Source organism: Hippocampus zosterae, chromosome 5 (assembly GCF_025434085.1).
Source record: "Hippocampus zosterae strain Florida chromosome 5, ASM2543408v3, whole genome shotgun sequence".
Classification (NCBI taxonomy): Eukaryota; Metazoa; Chordata; class Actinopteri; order Syngnathiformes; family Syngnathidae; genus Hippocampus; species Hippocampus zosterae.
This window is the reverse complement of record NC_067455.1, coordinates 6,786,326-6,805,572: the sequence shown is the minus strand read 5'-3', so window position 1 is coordinate 6,805,572 and position 19,247 is coordinate 6,786,326. Positions and strand designations below refer to the sequence as shown.

General features: G+C 42.3%; 1 protein-coding gene across 1 annotated transcript; it reads right to left on the bottom strand.

Moving 5' to 3' along the window:
* Window positions 1-532: 532 nt before the first annotated feature.
* Window positions 533-15,614, bottom strand: tlr18 (toll-like receptor 18). The gene is made up of 8 exons (XM_052066275.1): window positions 15,467-15,614; window positions 8,259-9,257; window positions 6,917-8,099; window positions 5,684-6,091; window positions 4,039-4,115; window positions 2,079-2,113; window positions 830-990; window positions 533-749 (listed from the first exon to the last, which is right to left on the bottom strand). The coding sequence occupies exons 2-8, from the start codon at window positions 9,245-9,247 to the stop codon at window positions 600-602; spliced, it is 3,003 nt and encodes a 1,000-aa protein (XP_051922235.1). The 5' UTR covers window positions 9,248-9,257; window positions 15,467-15,614; the 3' UTR covers window positions 533-599.
* Between the last annotated feature and the right edge of the window lie 3,633 nt (window positions 15,615-19,247).

The following is a 19,247-nucleotide window of genomic DNA, read 5'->3' as shown; positions in this document are numbered from 1 at the left end:
GATGTCACAAAGACACACGCACGCTTAATTCTGTTAAAGGAATAAGCCTTTTGTGTTCAGAAACAACTTTTTGATCAAACAGGTGTGCCGCACATCTTGATCACTGACACAAAAGACATGGAGCGTTCGATTTATTAGCTGGTCTTAGTGCACACGCTTTGCAACATCAGGATATTGAACTCGGGAGCATATTTCCTGTTCGTGTCGCCACCGTGCAGTCGCGTTTACCATGTGAGACTCAGCCTGCCGCCATGTTGGCAAACATGTGAGACGAAGGAACACATGACAGGGAACATCTGCCTGCTAGACTTGGTTGGGAAATACATGGGAAGGACCTTTTTTGTGGACTGTATGTGCGTGTGTACAAAAATCTTCCGAGTCATTTTAGTCTCTGTCGCCATCTACTGGTCAGTTGTTGCACTGACCAAGAATCTTTAAATCAAAAAGACTAAATCTTATTCTCCTGCTTTTCTAATCGTGTTATTTTCATGCCATCTAGCTCTCGAAAAGCCCTAGAACATAGAAAACAGACTTTAGACAGTTTTAACAACTTTATTATGATGCAGAAAACAAACAACTTCACATTTTCTTCTTTTCGTTTAGTTCTTGCAGGAGCCTTCAAAGAATTCATTACAGGCCACGGTGAGTGCCGCCACCAGAACTACAAACTCCTGAAAGTCGAGTTGCTGGTCGCCGTTCTCGTCCAGGTCCGTCATGATCTTGTCAACGGCGGAGGCGTCGCTGCAGCCCTGAAAAACAGAGGTGACACTCTGGCCTACAAGTACAAGATTTATATTTAAAGGGAAAGTAAACCCGCAAATTGTCTTACAGCCATGAAGTCTGTGAGCTCCTCCTGCAGGAGCGTTTTGAGCTCAGCTTTGCTCAGCTTGTGCTTGTCGCCTTCTTTGGACGAGTACGAGTGGAAGATGGTGATGAGGCCTTCGATGGACTTTTCTAGCTGACGGCTCATTTTGTCAACACGCTCGGTACCTGCAACACACAAACGCGCAATTGAGCACAAACCAGCAGAGGATGAACAGCAAACCGTCACCGCCAAGCCGCAGATGCCATTTTGAATTTCAAACTTGCATCCCAAACGGGACACGTGGATCTTTAATAGATGAGAATGAAGCAGCCATTGTAAATCCGTTGTGTCTTTTTCCACACAATAACATGGCAGATGACATCAGCGCCAGTGTCTGGTGCAGAGCATAAAATCTTTTCCAAGTGAGTGTCAAGTGTTAAATTCCACACCCTTGTCCAAGCTTTCTGCTATTGCCTTTCACACAAGTTCCATCTGCCTCTGATACCCCCCCGCACCCCCACCACCAAAAAAAAAAGGGCCTGGGGAGAAGATCCTGTCCCCATCTAACTCCAGTTATTCCCGCAACATTTATACTAGTAAATTAGCATGAGCCTAGCTATATATATATATATATATACTGTATATATATATATATATATATATCCATTTATTTTGAAAAGGGGTACAGTATTTGTGTTTTGAAAAAAAAGTGGAGGATTACATTTTGGGTATTTTCACAAGAAGCATGAAGTTGATCATTTACTTTCGGGGGTCATCTAAAGGGATGTGTGATGCCAGATTGGGGCCCCGGGCCTCGAGTTTGACACCTATGACTTAAAGCAAGCACACACCGTATCTTTTTTCTGAGACCTATGCAAATGATTTTGAGTGTGGCTTTTCCTTCCCTCATACTTCAGTTAGTCTCCCATTTTTTTTTGGGGGGGGGGGGCAGCGACAATGTGAGAACAGTCCCCAAATAACACTTTAAAAGGTATCTTTTGAATAAGTTAATATGCTCAAGATTGGGGGAGTGATAAAATTACAGTTATATTAACAAATATATTTCAACGGTCTCTCGCTATTGCAGATTTTCCACAGATGAATGTGGAAAGCATTCCTTGGAGACAAATGCGGGTTCACTGTACTCCCTTTCACACAGGCAGCACTCAGCCTCTGAAACTACCTCTGAAGCTGAGAAATTGCCGAGTCGCCATTCACTCCCCCACCCCGTGTCGGTACCTTTCACACAGAATCCAACGAAGTGGAATATTACCGCGACTGCATGCTTTCGTACAGCAACACAGCATCCTGGAATCAGACAATTACATGACGTCAGTGTCCAATTGTCCAACGGTGAAATTGTTTTTCCAAGCTTAAGCCAGGTGTTAAACGTCACAGCCATTTCCCGTCTTTCCACGATTCCTTTCAATACAGGCGCCATACTGCCTTGAATGTGTTGCTTATCTTTCACACTGCAAACCAGCACAGGAAAAACAGGGTTTTGATGGACAGTGCCAAAATGCCTTTAGCAACCAATCAGATGGTTCTGTTCTCACTCGTGATGCATGCATACCAATATACCAGTGTAAATGTTCCGATACTATGCCACAGATACCAATTTGCCAGCCTGACACCTTCCAGGCAGGTGGAGTAAGAACCATGTAAGGCGTGCAGGGGTACTTTTAGGTCAACAGGGATGACGTCACTGCCCACTACCCCCATGACCAGAGCTGAGCAGTGAAGACAGTCACTCAAGAAACTCTGCGCAGACAGCCGGCTGCCACAACTTGCAGGGTGGTTGATTCCATCGACATATGAGAAGAACTCATCATCCATTTTGCAGGTTGACTGTAAATTATGCTCTACAAAAAAATGGAAAACGAAAGTATTCTCTGATTGGTGACGGAAATGTAAGCATTGGGCCGCTGGCGAGTTCCTGGAGCCCAGCCCCAACCGAAGCAACTCACGAGGCCTTCGGACAACGGGGCACATCGGGCAAAGAGAAATAAGCAATGGTGTCCTTCAGCTGTCCTGCCATATATTTCAGTTTGTAACTACGGCCTGTCTGATACAAATTATTTACTTATTTCTTTTTTTTTTTAAGACCGATGCAAATTTGTGTTAAAGAAAAAAACTAAATGTACCGATTTGCGCAATTCAGGGCCAGCCTGATTCCTATTCTATCGTTCAGAAAACTGTTTTTTAACAATACCTGATGAAAATAAAACCATTTGTCACAACTGCAAGACATAATGGTATTATCAAAAATCTCAGGATTCAAAATGTCTAAAGGGGAAAAAAAACATTGCGTTATCAATTCTTCTCACAGCAATGTGGTTTCCTACGAGACATTTTCTCCACTGGTTGGCACCAAGTGACACCTGAGACGCAACAACGTAGGGGGCGATGGCGAGGAGTCACATCACCTCAGAATAATGGAATGGAAAAACCAGCAAAGTGAACCCCATGCTGAGCAGCCTGGACACCCCCGGAAGATTTCAATTCACTTTCAGGTCCTACCAAATTTCATGAAGGTGCAGAGCAGTGGCGGGAAGTAAAGAACAATTACCTTTAATCTACTTGAGATTTTTTTTTTCAGGGAATCTGTAGCTTGAGTATTTAGGTTTTTTTTTCAACTGAAAACGTAACATTTAGTTGAATCGGCCAACTTAAAATGTTTGCCAAGTTTGTTGACCGGCAATTTTGAGTTCACCCAACATTTTTTTTGTAATGGTGCAACCTTTGACATTCAAAAAAAAATCTCACCAAAAAAACAAAACTGTATTTTGTCATCAAGGTATTGCAGGACATGGAAAAAAAAGGATTCAAAATTTAACACCCGACACTCACTTTTCCCACTCTGTTACGTTGAAAGCAATTCTATCATCACACCAGACTTGTGTGGACTTGATGCAATTATCCCAGGATGTGTCAACGCAGGTAAAATAAATGCACACATCTTCTTTGAGTCTAGATGTGGCTATTTTCAGAAATGTCTGTGTGAAACAGACTTACGTTTCTATTAAAGTTTAGACAGCGTTGAAATGTATTCCAATGTGTTAATTTGTATTAAAGAAGTTGGGAGAATTAAGAAAGAAGCCAATCCTGTGGCCTCCAATAAATAACACAAACCCAAATGAAACAAATTCACAACACACTAAGTGTTTTGAAATTCCCCCCAATAAAAGGTTATTCTATTATTTCACCTGCAGAAAAAAGAGATACAAACTCACCTGACCGCGAAGTTAACAAGCTGAAGGGCGTCCAGCTGGCATCTCATCACTTGTGAACTCTTATCACCGGAACCTGATTAATCTTCGGAGTGACAGCGGCGACCCCTTTGGCCGTTTGTGGTACAACACGTCACGACTTTCAGTTCAAGACCTTAGAACGTCTTTTTCCATTTAAAAACACGCCGGCAGTTACATTTATTCTGATGGCACTGGAGACGCTGCTGCTGTGCTTCCTTAGGTACACTCGATTTCAGTATTGGGTAATACTCGACGAAGCTAGCGTGGAGAGATAAGGACTTACGTGGAAAGTAAGAAACTTTCGATCAGACATAGAAAGTGCAAGTATTTATAGACTGCTGGTTTCTTTAAAAATGATTAACTATTAGCTCCACCTCGCTGCTAATTAAGCTTACTTGGGATCAGCAATAACACATATTCCGGCGATATGTTCTGCAAGTTTAAATTTCTGAACATGAAGAAAGTGTTGAATTTTAAAATGGGTCAAAATGCGGCAACTTCTTGCCAACTTCTTAATGCCAATACATAAAGAAACTCCAGAGTTAAATTTAAACATTTGTCATTCAAACATAGCAAAACCAATTAAGAGCTCAAAATCTGAGCCGTGATACCGGAGCACAAGCTACTATGCCAAAAACGAGTGGGCAAATTGATCAGTTTACATGAAATTTGGCAGAATCACAAAAAAGCTGTATGATTCAGATGAACATAGGGATTTGAAAGAATATTTTATCACCTTTGATGTTTTTGAGGGACATTTATCATCTGTAAATTTTGGCAAGCTTTGTGTACATGATATGAACACTGTATAGTCTCTACCGAGATAAATTTAAAGTTTTTTGCATCCCATTAAAATGATGAATCAGGACGAATTGGCTCAGACTGTAAAATGATGCATGCAAACATGTAGCCATCAGTGTTTTGGACAATGTGGTAGAAAATCTATGTCATTTTTCAAACTGCATTGCTTTTCAAGGTAGTACAAAGTCTTTGGAGGTGCATTTTGTTTTTTTGAGTTTGTGCCTTAGACGTACAACTCACCACATTGTTTGTTCGATACACATTTTAATCAAGAAGACCGTAAAAAAAATAAATGTCCAGCATTTTACAAATATTCGTTAAGGTAAGCCTACAGTGTGCTTCTGTTCTGTTCGCGATCCTTAAACGACTGACAGGTTCAAGACGTTTATGTTTTTGTAAACAGTACTTTGACTAGTACAGGGCGATTAATGGTTTTCATCTGAATCATAATTTATACTTTCATGATTTCAAATATACAGGTTGCTTAACATCCAGTTTAAGGTCCATGTACAGTACTTGTACTCTTTGTCCTCATTCGCCGTACAACTTTGGCCTACAAGTAGAACAACTACAGATAACGAGTGATGCAAAAATATGCACTATTTGACAACTACGTGTGACCAGTTCTCCTACTGAAGTACTCAGATAGTAGCTAAAATGCAGCACTTCAGATGGAAATTAAGGATATCGAATGAATGCTGAAACAGCTTTCCATACTGGCGACTTCAACCAGGTGCACAGTGGGGGTCGAATCTTTTCAGCATCCGAGTATCGTGTTCACATGGGCCCTTTTGTGTCCAGGCGTTTAGGTTTACCAAGGGCCTCACGCCACCACAGGGATTTGTCTTCCATTGAACATTTCATCTTTAACGTATTCCGCTCCTCCATCAGGATCGGCCATTTCCGGCCCCGTAGGCTCCTTCAGCGAGTGGCCCCCAATGGAGGAATTCTTACTCCGGGTGCTATGCCTGGTTGGTTTGCCCAAGACGCTCCTCAACTGGGCCCAGAAGAAAGCCTGCTGGTTGGCCTGCTGAGGCCACTCCAGGTACGTCTTGGTGCTTAGCATCTTCTTCAGCTTGCAGTACTTACTGGGCAAGGAACCCGGATCGATGGGTTCCTTCACCACCAGGATGACGTCGCTGAACGTTTTGCCCATGGCTCGCTGCTGAGCAAAGTACAGCTCGTAGTTGCACCACTCGCTGTTGACAAAATGCCGTGACAGCACAAATATGACCTGTGAAGAGAAACAAGACAACAAAATACTTTAAACTCCTTGAAAGCCTCGTGGTGTATTGCCTCTAAAATTACAGTGGTGCCGTGCGATACCATCTAAATTCATGTCCACGCTTGCAGCGTCAAAACACTCTCAAATCATCTTTCCCTATTGAAAGCAATCAAAGCGCCGTTCATCTGTTCTCCCTCTCCCCAAAAAAACAACATTTCCAATGTGTTTTTTAATGAGGAAAATCTTTCTATCACATGATATAATGTGGATGGATGGATGTCCGCTTGAGTCACGCTCCTGACAAAAGGGACGTAATGAAACTATCCCCTGGGAGGCGACGTTGCTTCCCTAATTTCTCATTCTTATTCCTTTCCTGTGAACTCCCCATAGCATGTGAAAACCATGTATTAACACCAAATTGAACTGCACTTTGGTTCCGTTTTGCTTTTTTTTTTTTTCCTTCTATTTTTGGCACCTTTGGGCGCAAGCCAAATCATTATTTATCACTTTAAAACCATACGTTATCAGGCTGAACTGGACTGCAAGGCTTGGTGCCAACTTGACAAAAGGCCACTTGACGTCTGAGACTCACAACCTTTTTTTTCATCTCAGGAGTTTGTATTGGGTAATGAACCTAATCTGCTACTTAATATTCTTAACACCAAAAGCCACGATTGTATTTTTAGCGCACTATACCCAGTGTTTTATCATCTCAAACGTCTGGTACTTCTTTGAAGACAGAGAAGGCCACTTCCCCTCAAAATAGTTCTTCTATTATCACATAGTGAGGGTCGCCACAGCCAGTGGTGGCTTTGTACAACAGCACTGCGTTACCTTGTGGCTGCTTTCAATATTCTCGATGATGTTGTCGATGATCCAACGTCCTGGCATGAAGTCCCTCTCGTGAATGCACAGTCGGTAAGGGTTCCGGTTGTTCTCCAGACATGGCAGCAGCTGCTCCCTCACCCAGTCGGCGTCACAGTGGCTGTAGGATATGAAGGCGTGATAGGCGAAAGGGCCGGCTTCTCCGGCAGCTCGCTCCTTGTGCGCTCTGTATTTGGCCCTGATGATCTGATAAGTGGCCTTGGTGTACCACGGCAGGTCGAAAATGTAGCAAATGAGCATCAGGATGAGGATGACCGCCGTGGTGGTGGCGACGCTGATGATGATGACCAGTCTGACGTCGCATGCCACCTCGCTTGGGAGGTATCTGGATATGACGGTGTTGAGGAATTGCTCTGGGTGGTAGCACTTGTAGTTCTCGGGCCAGTCCGTTAGGTTGACCCGCCCTTTGGTCTTGGTGTCCTCAATAAAGGCGTGAAGCTCACAGGTACAGTGGTAGGGGTTGTTCCCAGCCCTCAGGTGAGAGAGTCCAGGCATGTGCTGAAAAGATTCCTTGCTGATGAGACCAAAGGAATTCCCATCCAAAGCCAGCCTGAACAGCGACGGACTCTCCCACCTGGATGGGATGAACTTGATTTTATTGTCGCTTAGAAGCAACTCCTTCAGGTTTATGGCTTTCTCGAAGTATGTGACATTTAGCTGGTCTAGGTTACACGAGGACAGGTCCAAAAAGTGCACGGTGGTGGGCAGACAAGCAAGGGCTTCTGTGGTAAACTGGTTGTGGTGAGCGATGACTGTGGTGATGTTCCTTTGCCAGATGCAGCCCCGGCTGCTTTCGGCGGATCCCAGCTGGTTGTGACTGAAGTCCAAGACTTGAAGCCGGTGAAACTGCCTGGTCAGTGCCGACAAGTCTCTCAAGCTGGTCAGCTCGTTGGTGCTCATGTTGAAGGTGTGAAGACTGGTCATGGAGCCCCGGTAGTTGCACAACTTGTTGAATATGTAGTCATCCCGTAGGCGGTTATTGGAAACATCCAGGACTTCCACACCACTCATCTCCACCCAGGCGTCGCAAGGGACAGAGTTGAAGTATACGTAACCAATGGACAGCTGCTTGACCTTGTTGAACCATGTGAAGCGCCAGTCAAACCGCAATATGTCGGGATTGCTGATGTACCTGAAAGACATCAGCAGCCAAGTTTTTAACCAAATGTGCTAAACATGTCAAGATTTACTCGTCACAAAGCCACCAGCGAACGAGTGGCGCCTCGTAGCTTGAACTAAGTTGGGGTATTTGTAAGTGCACTTTATCCTGAACCTAAATAGCACGGCTTACCAGAGATCTAGCTTTTCCAGCTTCAGGTCGGTAATGCTGGATTTGGCGCCGCTGTCGGAGAATTTTTGCGAGCGTGCAAAGTCAATGTACTGGAACCGGAGCCTCTTTATAGGGGCGACTTGTAGGTTGGTCAGGGCCATTCTCAAGAGGTTCTCATTGAACTTTCCTCTGTGGAAGACTAACTGGAAGGCTGTGATGTCCCCTAAACCCTGGAAGATGTCCTCGTCTCCCGTGTAGTATGTGAACTCAAAGAGGTTGCGGAACTGGATGGCACTGAAGCTCTTGTTGGCGAGGTCTTGCAGCATGTGAAGCAGAGTGCCAGGCCGCTGGTCGATGGCCATGTCGAAGCCCATCTGTTCGGTTTGGACGATACGTAGACTTCCAGGCTCATAGTAACTTAAATTGCTGGAGCATTTGATAGCGAAACCTTTTAACTTGATCTTCATCAGTGGGCGAAAGTCTTCCCTCTTTAGACCCTCCACCAGAGGGCCACCCAAGGACAGAACCTGCAATTTAGCCAGCCTAGAAAATCCCTCGGATAATGTAGCACGCTTGTAAAGATTGTTGGACATGTAGAGATACTTTAAGTTCAGCAGAGACGTCAGAATCGAGGCGGGAATCTCTTTCAGGGAGTTGTTGAAGATGTTAAGACGCTCGAGCAGGTTGTTGTTTCCAAAGGCGTCGTCGTCGATGCGCGAGATGTTGTTGTACTGAAGATTCAGCACACGGAGGCGAGGGAGACGTCGGAAGTCCTCCGAACGGATTTCTTGGAGTTTATTGTAGGACAGGTCAATGTCCTCCAGTGTGGACGGGAAGTAACTCCACGGGACACTCTCCAGTTGCCCGCCCAGGCAATCTGCCGTGCGGCCCGCGTTGGAGAAGCGACAGGGTATCCCTTCAATGGCTCCGCTTCTGGTCCATGGTCTCTGGGTTGGCGACGTGTGCCCGCCATTGAAGACGGCACTGAGGACGACGAAGCTCCACAACATTGTGACTCACCTGTCAAAACAAAGAAGCAAGACATTCATACTTACAACAATTGAAACGTTTTCCAGTCCCAAAAAGACCATTCATTCATCTGAAAAACAATAATTCAGCTCTTAGCTTCAGGTGCTGGAAGCTGTCCCTGCGCCTGTTACTGGTATGCTCATGAGCAAGACATTTATCAGATCTTGAAATGAAGCCTAGGACAGGTTGGGCCCATTGTGTAACATTTGATGATGATGCTTGAGTCATAACTTGAACGCTTTAAAAGGCGATTGTGTTGGATGAAGCCCTTTGTGGTTGCTTTAACTACTCGGCAACTGTGGAAAATAAAAAGACAGTCAATGTCCTTGATATACGGCTTAAGGTCATCGTACAAAGTAGTAGCACACACTTTGTTCTCACTAATTAGACAATTTAAAGCACTAGCAGAACGACTGTGACGTGTATTTTTTTTTTAACCTGTGCTGCTTTTGGCCAACCTTAAGATAAAGATAAAATAGTCAAACTGCCACATTATAAAATCAGTCTGAGCATTTATTTGATATAATGAATATCCAGCTTTAGGTCCATTTACTTAAGACAAATACTATAAGTGCTCAAGACCGAGTCCTACAAGTTATGGTTTTGTTTTTCCCCCACTAGTGCCAGTTTTTGCCAATTACCATGTCCTTAAGTTGGATATTAGCTTTATGGAAAGCCGTCTGAACAGTTCAATGTCTGATATCAATATCTTTGATCGCAGTTTAGTCATTTTGCTGACCGCCGAGCAAATCACGATAACCTGATAAGCTGTCCGACAAAGAGCGCTCTAGTACATGGACCCTTAAACGGGCTATCAAGGATATGGAATAAATCCTCAAAAAACTTTTCATACAGCACCACCGAGTTGACTCTCACAGCAATTGATTGATGATACAATGGAACCGTTCAACGGGAATGATTTACTTTATCACCCGTTGCGTTGATAAGAAGTGGAAATATTTCTCTCGCACTCCAGCGGCCATAAAAAAAAAGATTTTGAAAACATAATGCTATTTTTAAAGCATTGATAACAAAAAAAAATACAAGTGTACTCGACAGGAAATCATGCCCTGACAACGGTGTTTATGAGCCGCGTGAAGAATTTTAGTGCAGTGCTGTTTAAACTTGGCACTAAAGTGGTCCTTCTCTCAACATTATTGCCACATTGAGCATTTTCATTTATCCATTTAATGAGCAACTACTTATCTTTGTCTCTCTTTATCATGTCCTAGCTTGTGCGTTGCTTGGATATGTTGTTTATGAGAAGAAGATTTTTTTTTTTAATTTCTTAAATGTTTGCTCAGCCCACTCCGATGATGACTCACCGCGCCTTAGTGTCCTTTAGGGATTTGCATCATCTCATTGCTTTTTCCACTTTGTTTTTGTTTCACTTCACAGCTCTCTTTATTTGTCCCCCTTTGTTTTTGCTTCATTTCATTTCTCTTTTGACTCTTTGAACCCTATTTTGCAGTTAGTTATCTTAACCCGCCAACTATTAAAATCCCCCACAAAAATGCACAATATTTAGTAATGAGGCCTCTCCTATTTATTTTTTTTACCCTTTTCATATATTTTTGTTTGGCCCCATTAAAAAAAAAATCTATATTCATATTCCTGTAATCATCGTTTGCATCATTAATAGTATTTAAGATCACGTCAAATCAGTTTAATAACATGCTGACACATAAGTGACAAACGTAGCAGTTGGACAAGGAGAAAAGTACGCCGTTCCATATTTTTCTTAAAACTTTTCTCGTGGGGAAAAAAAAAAAGCAAAATCAAATCAATTCCATTGATCAACACGCGCACACATACCTTCAGGTTCCCCGCTTCAAGAGTGTAAACACACTCTTTCAAAACGTTTCCTCATACTGTCTTTATATCGTTGGTCTCTGCGTCGGCGGAACTCACGTGCAGGACGTTTTACGGCTTTCCCACAAATTGCGTGCGTGCGTCTGCGACCGCGCGCGCATGCGCATCGACGTGCATATTTCCTTTGAACTTCATTTTGCGTTTGTGGTTGTCTCACAAATAAGTGGAGCCTAAGAGCCTTATCTAAATAACGCGGTGTCCACCGCGCTTATGACTGCTGCCAGTTGCGTAGGAGGTCACGTGCAAAACACTCACTATCTGTATGCTTTATTCATTCATTCATCTTCCGTACCGCTTGATCCTCACTAGGGTCGCGGGGGGTGCTGGAGCCCATCCCAGCCGTCTCCGGGCAGTAGGCGGGGGACACCCTGAATCGGTTGCCAGCCAATCGCAGGGCACACATAGACAAACAACCATCCACGCTCACACTCACACCTAGGGACAATTTAGAGTGTTCAATCAGCCTGCCATGCATATTTTTGGAATGTGGGAGGAAACCGGAGCACCCGGAGAAAACCCACGCAGGCCCGGGGAGAACATGCAAACTCCACACAGGGAGGCCGGAGCTGGAATCGAACCCGGTACCTCTGCACTGTGAAGCCGACGTGCTAACCACTGGACTACCGGGCCGCCCTGTATGCTTTATCTGTTTGCAATTTAATGCCTGCTCCATATTTGGTATCAAAGTAAATCAGGCCCCAAATGTCTTGAAAGCATCATCCAGAGTGTGATGCAGATCCCCCAAAAAATTGTTTTGGAAAGAGAAATTTAGACGAGTCTCTGTTGGACTAATGAATGTTTTATGATGTATTTTCTCGGTTGAGATTTGATCCACTGTGAGTTGCCGTGGCAACTTGCCTCATGCGTAAATAGCCCGCCGGCTATATTGGAGCTCTTGTTTATTCAGTGTCTTTTGAACAACTTTCTGTTTTGATGTCGAACATTTTTGGACAACTTCACACTGCGCCCAATTTGCACAATATTTACCCACTTAGCCTGCTGCTCAGATGTTTTTAACTTTTTAATTACTGGCATCAAAATTGCAAATCTGTTCTTTCAAACAATGTCCGTGGATTTTATGATGCCAGAGGACTGTACGCCATCGTTACAAAAAAGGATTCATCTCAATGGGATATTATTTTTTGGAAATTACAACAAAGCTGAGATCAAGCAACTTCACAAATTGTATTCCGCCTGCTAGGTTCCACTTTATTTATCTTATTAGTGTTCTTAAAAACTATTTGAAGTCAGTTTATTATGCTTTTTGTAAGGGTCAAGTGACTTAATATTTTAAACGACCTGGCGCAATGTCATCTTAAAAGTACTTCAAAAAGTGTCAGGAAAATTAAAACGACATGAGACTATGTGAGACTTGCCATGAGACTTCTCTCGGTACTCTCCTTGGTTAGCCTGTTCTTGCTTAATCTATATTGTGAAAGGTTCATTATGTCATGAAAGAGTTGAGTCCGTGCTTGGTTTATATACTTTCAAGTTGGAATTATAATTGACATAGCTGTTGCCGTGTAAAAGGCTCATCCGATGATTCAAATCTCAAATCTTGGTCGCAACTTTGCTTGAAATGCTTTGGTTGTTGGTGTAAAAAAAAATCAAATAAAAGATTAACAGGGGAAAATGTAAAGTATTCGGGAATGGAGTGACGTTTTGTGAAATATTAATACCATACTTTTAAAGGGGGAAAGTGTTTCCTGTCTGGAGATGAATCAATATTGTGGCCTTGGTCTGGTTTGTTATTAACCTGCACAGCAGCCGCGGCAAGACTGAGTCACGTGGAGGAAGTTTAACGCCTTCTAACGTCATTTAACAGAAGAAGGAATGGTCAGGCTTTATCTGAGTGGCACATTGATGTTGCGACACCTCATTCAATGAGACTCAAAGAAACTAGGCCATGTGAACTATTGTTGTTTTTCTTTTCTCCTCAATTGGTGTGTACACTGTGGATAGGTGCCAGATCAAGATAGCTAAAAAAAAAAGCTTCTGAGATTATTTCCAATGAACCCATGCCAATCCGCACATAACCTTGATGAGCCACAGTTTTTTTCGTACAACATTAAAAAAAAATAATTAACTGAGGAACACGCCTATTTTAACTGCATGTGCTCTCTGTAATGCCACCAGGGGTCGCCAAAACGCCCTGTTCCTTCTCAGGTGGAGGGTCCTTGTGGCATTGATGAAAGTTAACAGGTGCTAATATGTAGCTGCTCAACAATAGCGATGTTTGGAACTATAGAAACGCTTGTGCTCAACATTTCTACTTAGTAAGGGACGATATATGTTACAAAAACACAGATGTATTCTCATGTTGGAAATGTTGGACCCAGGCGTTCGGCATTACGCTAACTCATTGAGCTGTGCGGTTCATCTATTCATTTTATGATGTTACATTTTTGAACTTTTGAGAAATCAATTGAATTAAAGTTTTTTGTTTGGTCATGTGACCTTCACAAGTTGCGCCGTGATTGGTCATTACCGGAGCTACAAATGCACTTATGAATCAGAATACCCCATTTAGACTGCATGCCACATTTTAATATTAAGAGAAAAAATGACTTGACTTCCCCTTTTAAACAAAAAGTGAGCAGCCAGATGAGCAAGCGATGTGTGACAGAACACAAAAGGCACTCTGTGGATACCAAAACGATAGCGATAGTCGGACTGGCTCAAACATAGGCTGCATTTTTTTTTTTTTTAGGCTGCATTTTTTTTTTAATGACCCACAGGGTTTAAACTCAAAAATATGCCAATTCTGAATGAACCTTTCAGGGACAGTGGTTACTACAGTGGACAGTTTATCATGTTATCAGGTTACATGAAAGGCTTAATAATACATATTACCTGACCAAGGCCTCAGAGGATGCTCCTCAACTGTAAAACTCTTATTATTATTATTATTTTTTTTTGTCTAACAAAAATCAGCTATTTCATGCTAACATGGAATATGAAAATACATGGATGTGCTAACGGAACTTTGCATCAATCTTACGGTAATTATAAACTTTCAAGCAACTGCTACTTTAACACACAAGAGCCGCAACACATCCAAACAAAGCATACAATAATACTCACGGGCTTACAGTGTATATTTTGTCCACTGTCTGGGGATGATTATTTCTGGAGTTTAGCTATGCTCTTAATTAAGCTGCTTCTGTTCCTGTTGGGCTCAGTGCTGCCTGCCATGTGGTTTGTCACTGAAGGCGCATAAATGTAGATATATACTTGTATCGTGTGTCATATAAACCACCCTAATTACAATCTCTCCCCAAAAAAAAAAAAAAAGTGGTGTGTTGTCTTCTTGCGCAAGCAGCAGTGTGAGTCACAAGCTCACATTTTATAAAGCAGCATTTGGTAAAAAAAACAGCACCCTGTTGCTTTTTGGCTGCGAATATCTTTTAGCACCATCGGTTAGCAAACGCAAACTTGCAACACAGGGTTGTTGCGATGTTTTCACGATGGCGACTGATTATCGCTAGCCGTGTCATTGGAGTAATAGCAAGTCAAAGAAGCCCAGTCAGCACTTGTCTTGCCTCGAGGTTTAGCTCCGCTTTTTTTTTTTTTTTTGGGCCGCTGACTTGTTGCTCAATCCAAGCCTAGCTATATCACGCAAAGAACAACTGGAGGTTGTGAACTTGCCCGGTTACAAAATCGCTTGACTTCACTGACTATATTTAGCATAAACTGGCACGGAACTGGACAAGTATATAGTTTAGAAACGGAATACTGCCATCACATTTTGTACTTGGACCAAAATCTACATTGAGACTGAAAAGGATTCCATTGAAAAATGCACACATCAAAATATTCTTCTATTTTATATTCTGTTGTATTATTTTTTTTATTCTGGTTATAAAATGATATTAAAAATATTTTTTATTCTTTGCTTATATCAGCTGTCCATAAGTTATTTTCTCAATTTAAGCTTCCTGGCTTTCACATTAACTGTCTGTAAACTTTCAACTTACAAAGCAGAATTTTAGCTATTTTCCCCCCTTAATCTCCATATTATTATTTTTTTAATTTTGTCCGTACATTTGTCGACAAACACGATATTAAAAATTATTTTATTGATGTATTTATTTTTACCAGCAGTTAAGATACCAAAATAAACATTGCACATAAAGTAATCATAGGAATGCGCAGCTATCTATCACCCCTTCCAAAACTCACTCAAAAAGGGTCAATCCGTGAAGCCACTTCTTGGCCTGGAGCCACCAGTTGAGCAACCCAACTCTGAATCACTCAGGCATCCATTCAACAACAACGCGAATGAGAATGTTTGCTGTGGATCAAAATGTTTAGCATTTGAAACTCACTTCCTCAGAAGAATGGTCAGGGGCTTCCTCCTCTTCCTCAGCGTGGCCACACGTGTGAATCGGGCCAGTGTGTCAAACCCGTTTGTTTCTGTTGTCCCGAGCTAACTCCCTTATGCGCTTACTCTGCCTCGTGTGTGTGTGTGTGTGTGTGTGTGTGTGCATTGTGTGTTCAGGAATGTGGAACGGCCTCCAAACCAACACTCTTGCTGACTTAGACTACTTAAAAGTGGAACTAAGGCCTCGTAGTGCACAATGCGCATTAATTTTGGAGCAATTTGATTTTTGACTGCAATCATCACAAAACCACGAGGAAAATAAAATATCCTACCCAACCTTCCCTGTGAAAATTTTTGTTGGTGAAGGAAAAGGGATGGATCAATTGGCAAAATAAAAAAGGCTCTCATAAACCGCTCCATCAGCTCCACGATGGGTCAATTCCAGTTTTTACAGCAGTGCAGTGACTAGTAAGATAAGATAAGATATCTTTTATTCGTCCCACAATGGGGAAATTTACAGCCTCCAGCAGCAAGAATGTATGTAGAAAGAAGAAAGGAGAAAGAGAAAAAAAGAAATGAATAAATAAATAAATAAAATTGTAGTAGCATGCAATAATAATAATAATAATGCTCTTGCGACTGTAGCATGCAAGTATGATATAAATATCTACGTGCATATTTACAGCATTGGCCAATGAGACAGATGTGATCTTGAGCAGTAATCACAGTCCGTAGCATTGTATGTTGAAATATACAATGTATGGAATCAATAAATCATCTCTCAAAGCATTTTACATTTGAACCCAAAACAGACCAGCGGTGCAGTGGCAACTATACAAGCATAATAAATTGACACTTAATTTACGTCACCTGCAGCAAGAATGGTCCGCAGCATTGTGTGTCGCATGGAAAAATGTACACAAGCAGAATACTATATCATGTTATTGTGCATACAATTTATATCACTGTGAATATGAACAGCCAAGTGAATCATGAGCAGTACTGAATGAAGCATTAAACACAGTACAGTGATAAATAAACACAGTGTGTTTGGCGGATATTTAAAAAACGCGATATTAAAATCTTCAGAGGCATATATTCTTCATCCTCTGTGAAGAACAATGTATATTTCCACTGCTTACAGAGGAGTTTAGATCGGCTTCATGTATAACGGTACTTCTGTAATTTATTGCCTCCGGGTTGTGCACACCAGAATTAGCGGCGGGGTGTCCATAGAAGTTAAGTAAAAATCTTGTTTGCCCAATCTTCTATTGCTTTTTTTTTTAAACGCTGATTTATATTCAAACGGGGGGAGGGGGGGAGGAGATATCACCTAAACCACGGAGTGTAAATCCAGCCTTGATGATGTAGGCCTCCTGTTTTGACTTTTAAACATTAATTTTCCATGGCACCCTGTGATTCATTTTCCCCCCTCACCCGGCCCCTCACACACACACTTTCAATGATTTGTGCTGACGCACTTTTTTTGTTTTGATATTTTGATACCCGGCTCATGTTGATCAGTTTTGAATCACGACTGCTCGACTTGCGTAATCCTACTGTCCACACCTTTGTTCATTGAATAGCTTTGTGATCATATTGTGTATTTGCGTCACTGTTTGTGAATAGCTGCCACACAATTGACATTCAAAGCAGGATCAGCATCGTCAATATGGCCGCAAGATGGCTGCATGTACTTGAGAGGAAACATTGAGATTTGAGGACAACATTTAATTGCCTTAAAATGTCTTCTTGTCCTCTTCCTCCTTGAATATTTTGCTCTCAATTCAGGAATCAAAATTTTGGGGGCAGGTACAGGAAGGAAAGGTTAGATGTGGATCATTAACAAGCAGCGCCAAAGGGCATTGTGTTCTCTGGTCCGAGACGTCTGACCTTCATTGGCATTTTCGTCCAGACTTATTCACTTCAGACAAGGTCTGGTGATGAAATCGTACTAAATGCTCAATCTGGCTATAAAAATTAAATTATTATTATTTAAAAAAAACCCAAATACAAATAGGTAAGCGGAGTCTTCATTTTTGTTGAAGAGATTTAGTTTTTAATCCAAAAGGCCTCTTCAGTTCACAATTTTGCCTATGGACTGTGGAGTATCACTATTTATCTCTGACTGTTTTGTCCCCTCAGGCTGGTCATAAAAAGGGGCGGGCCTAAGGGTAAAAAAAAAAACACAGGCGGCAGAATATTGTTCCCTTTTACTTTGCTGCCACTTTGTCAAAGAAAATCCCCAGATACAAACTGAGCAATGTTATGCATGCAATGCATTGCATGAAGGAATGCGACCTCGACCTCGGAGAGCCCAAGTAACCCCCACACAAGCGCATGGAACAACGTAGGAGAGCAGCCTCTCCCTAGTTCAAAAAAAAGAGACATTCCTGTGAAAAAGAAAATGTCGAAATTCTGGATTGGGAGGACTACATGTACCAGTTTAAAAGGTGCATGAGAGAAGATATTTATGTCAAACCAGAAAGGCTTTCTCTTATCTGCTTACTGCAACGTCCTGGCACCACTTTTCCCCCCAAGTATTGTCTCCTTCTTCGGGTAGAGTGGCCACAAAAGAAACGTTTTACCAGCAGGCAGGTGGACAACATGTTGGTATGCAAAACGCACCAGAGCGTTTCAAAGTTGTTTGTGACCATGAGCAAGCATGTCTTAGGCAATGCTTCAGACTGGTGGTTTCAGTTTCATTGCCCAGAATCCAGATTCAACGCCAAGCAGGAAATGTCAGTTTGTGTCACATGCTTTGAAAGTACCTTGAACTTCCTTTCTCAAAATTTGGCTGTGTTGACCCCATTCTTGCCAGCTGATGTGATGTAGCACCTCAAGGATAGTGGCAGGCAGCTGTTAAAAGCCTTCCACCATTTTTGATTTTTGTGTGTGATGTTACATGTCACACCGTCAGTTCTCATGTAGTGTTCACTTTAGCCGCCATATTTTCTTGCGAAAACATTGCCATTTACTCTAATCTTTCTACAATAGAATTAATTTCCTGCATGCACTTCAAAATGTTCTAAATTGTTTATAATTGGGCAAGAAAGGCAACTATGTGGGGCAAATGTCAATTGCCAATTTTAAATTATATTATATCATTATAATATATAGTATTCATTCATTCATTCATCTTCCGTACCGCTTGATCCTCACTAGGGTCGCGGGGGGTGCTGGAGCCTATCCCAGCTGTCTCCGGGCAGTAGCCGGGGGACACCCTGAATCGGTTGCCAGCCAATCGCAGGGCACAGAGAGACGAACAACCATTCACACTCACACCTAGGGACAATTTAGAGTGTTCAATCAGCCTGCCATGCATATTTTTGGAATGTGGGAAGAAACCGGAGCACCCGGAGAAAACCCACGCAGGCCCGGGGAGAACATGCAAACTCCACAAAGGGAGGCCGGAGCTGGAATCGAACCCGGCACCTCTGCACTGTGAAGCCGACGTGCTAACCACTGGACTACCGGGCCGCCCCCAATATATAGTATTGTACATACAAATTATTATGTATTTCACCTAATTGGTCTGAACATGTAATGTACCACAAATGTCTGTTCAACTATCTTAGCCTGTGACCTAGAGTGGCAGGTAGACACGATTTAACGCTTTTCTACTAGATAGCAGAAAGTAAATAATTAACTTTTTAACCCTTTCATGCACCGATAAGGATAACCTGTAACCCGATAACATGTCACTGTAGTGACCGCTGTCCCTTCATTTACAAAATGTGCCTTTGATAAATAAAATTTGGGATACACTGGTCTAGGCATTGGGC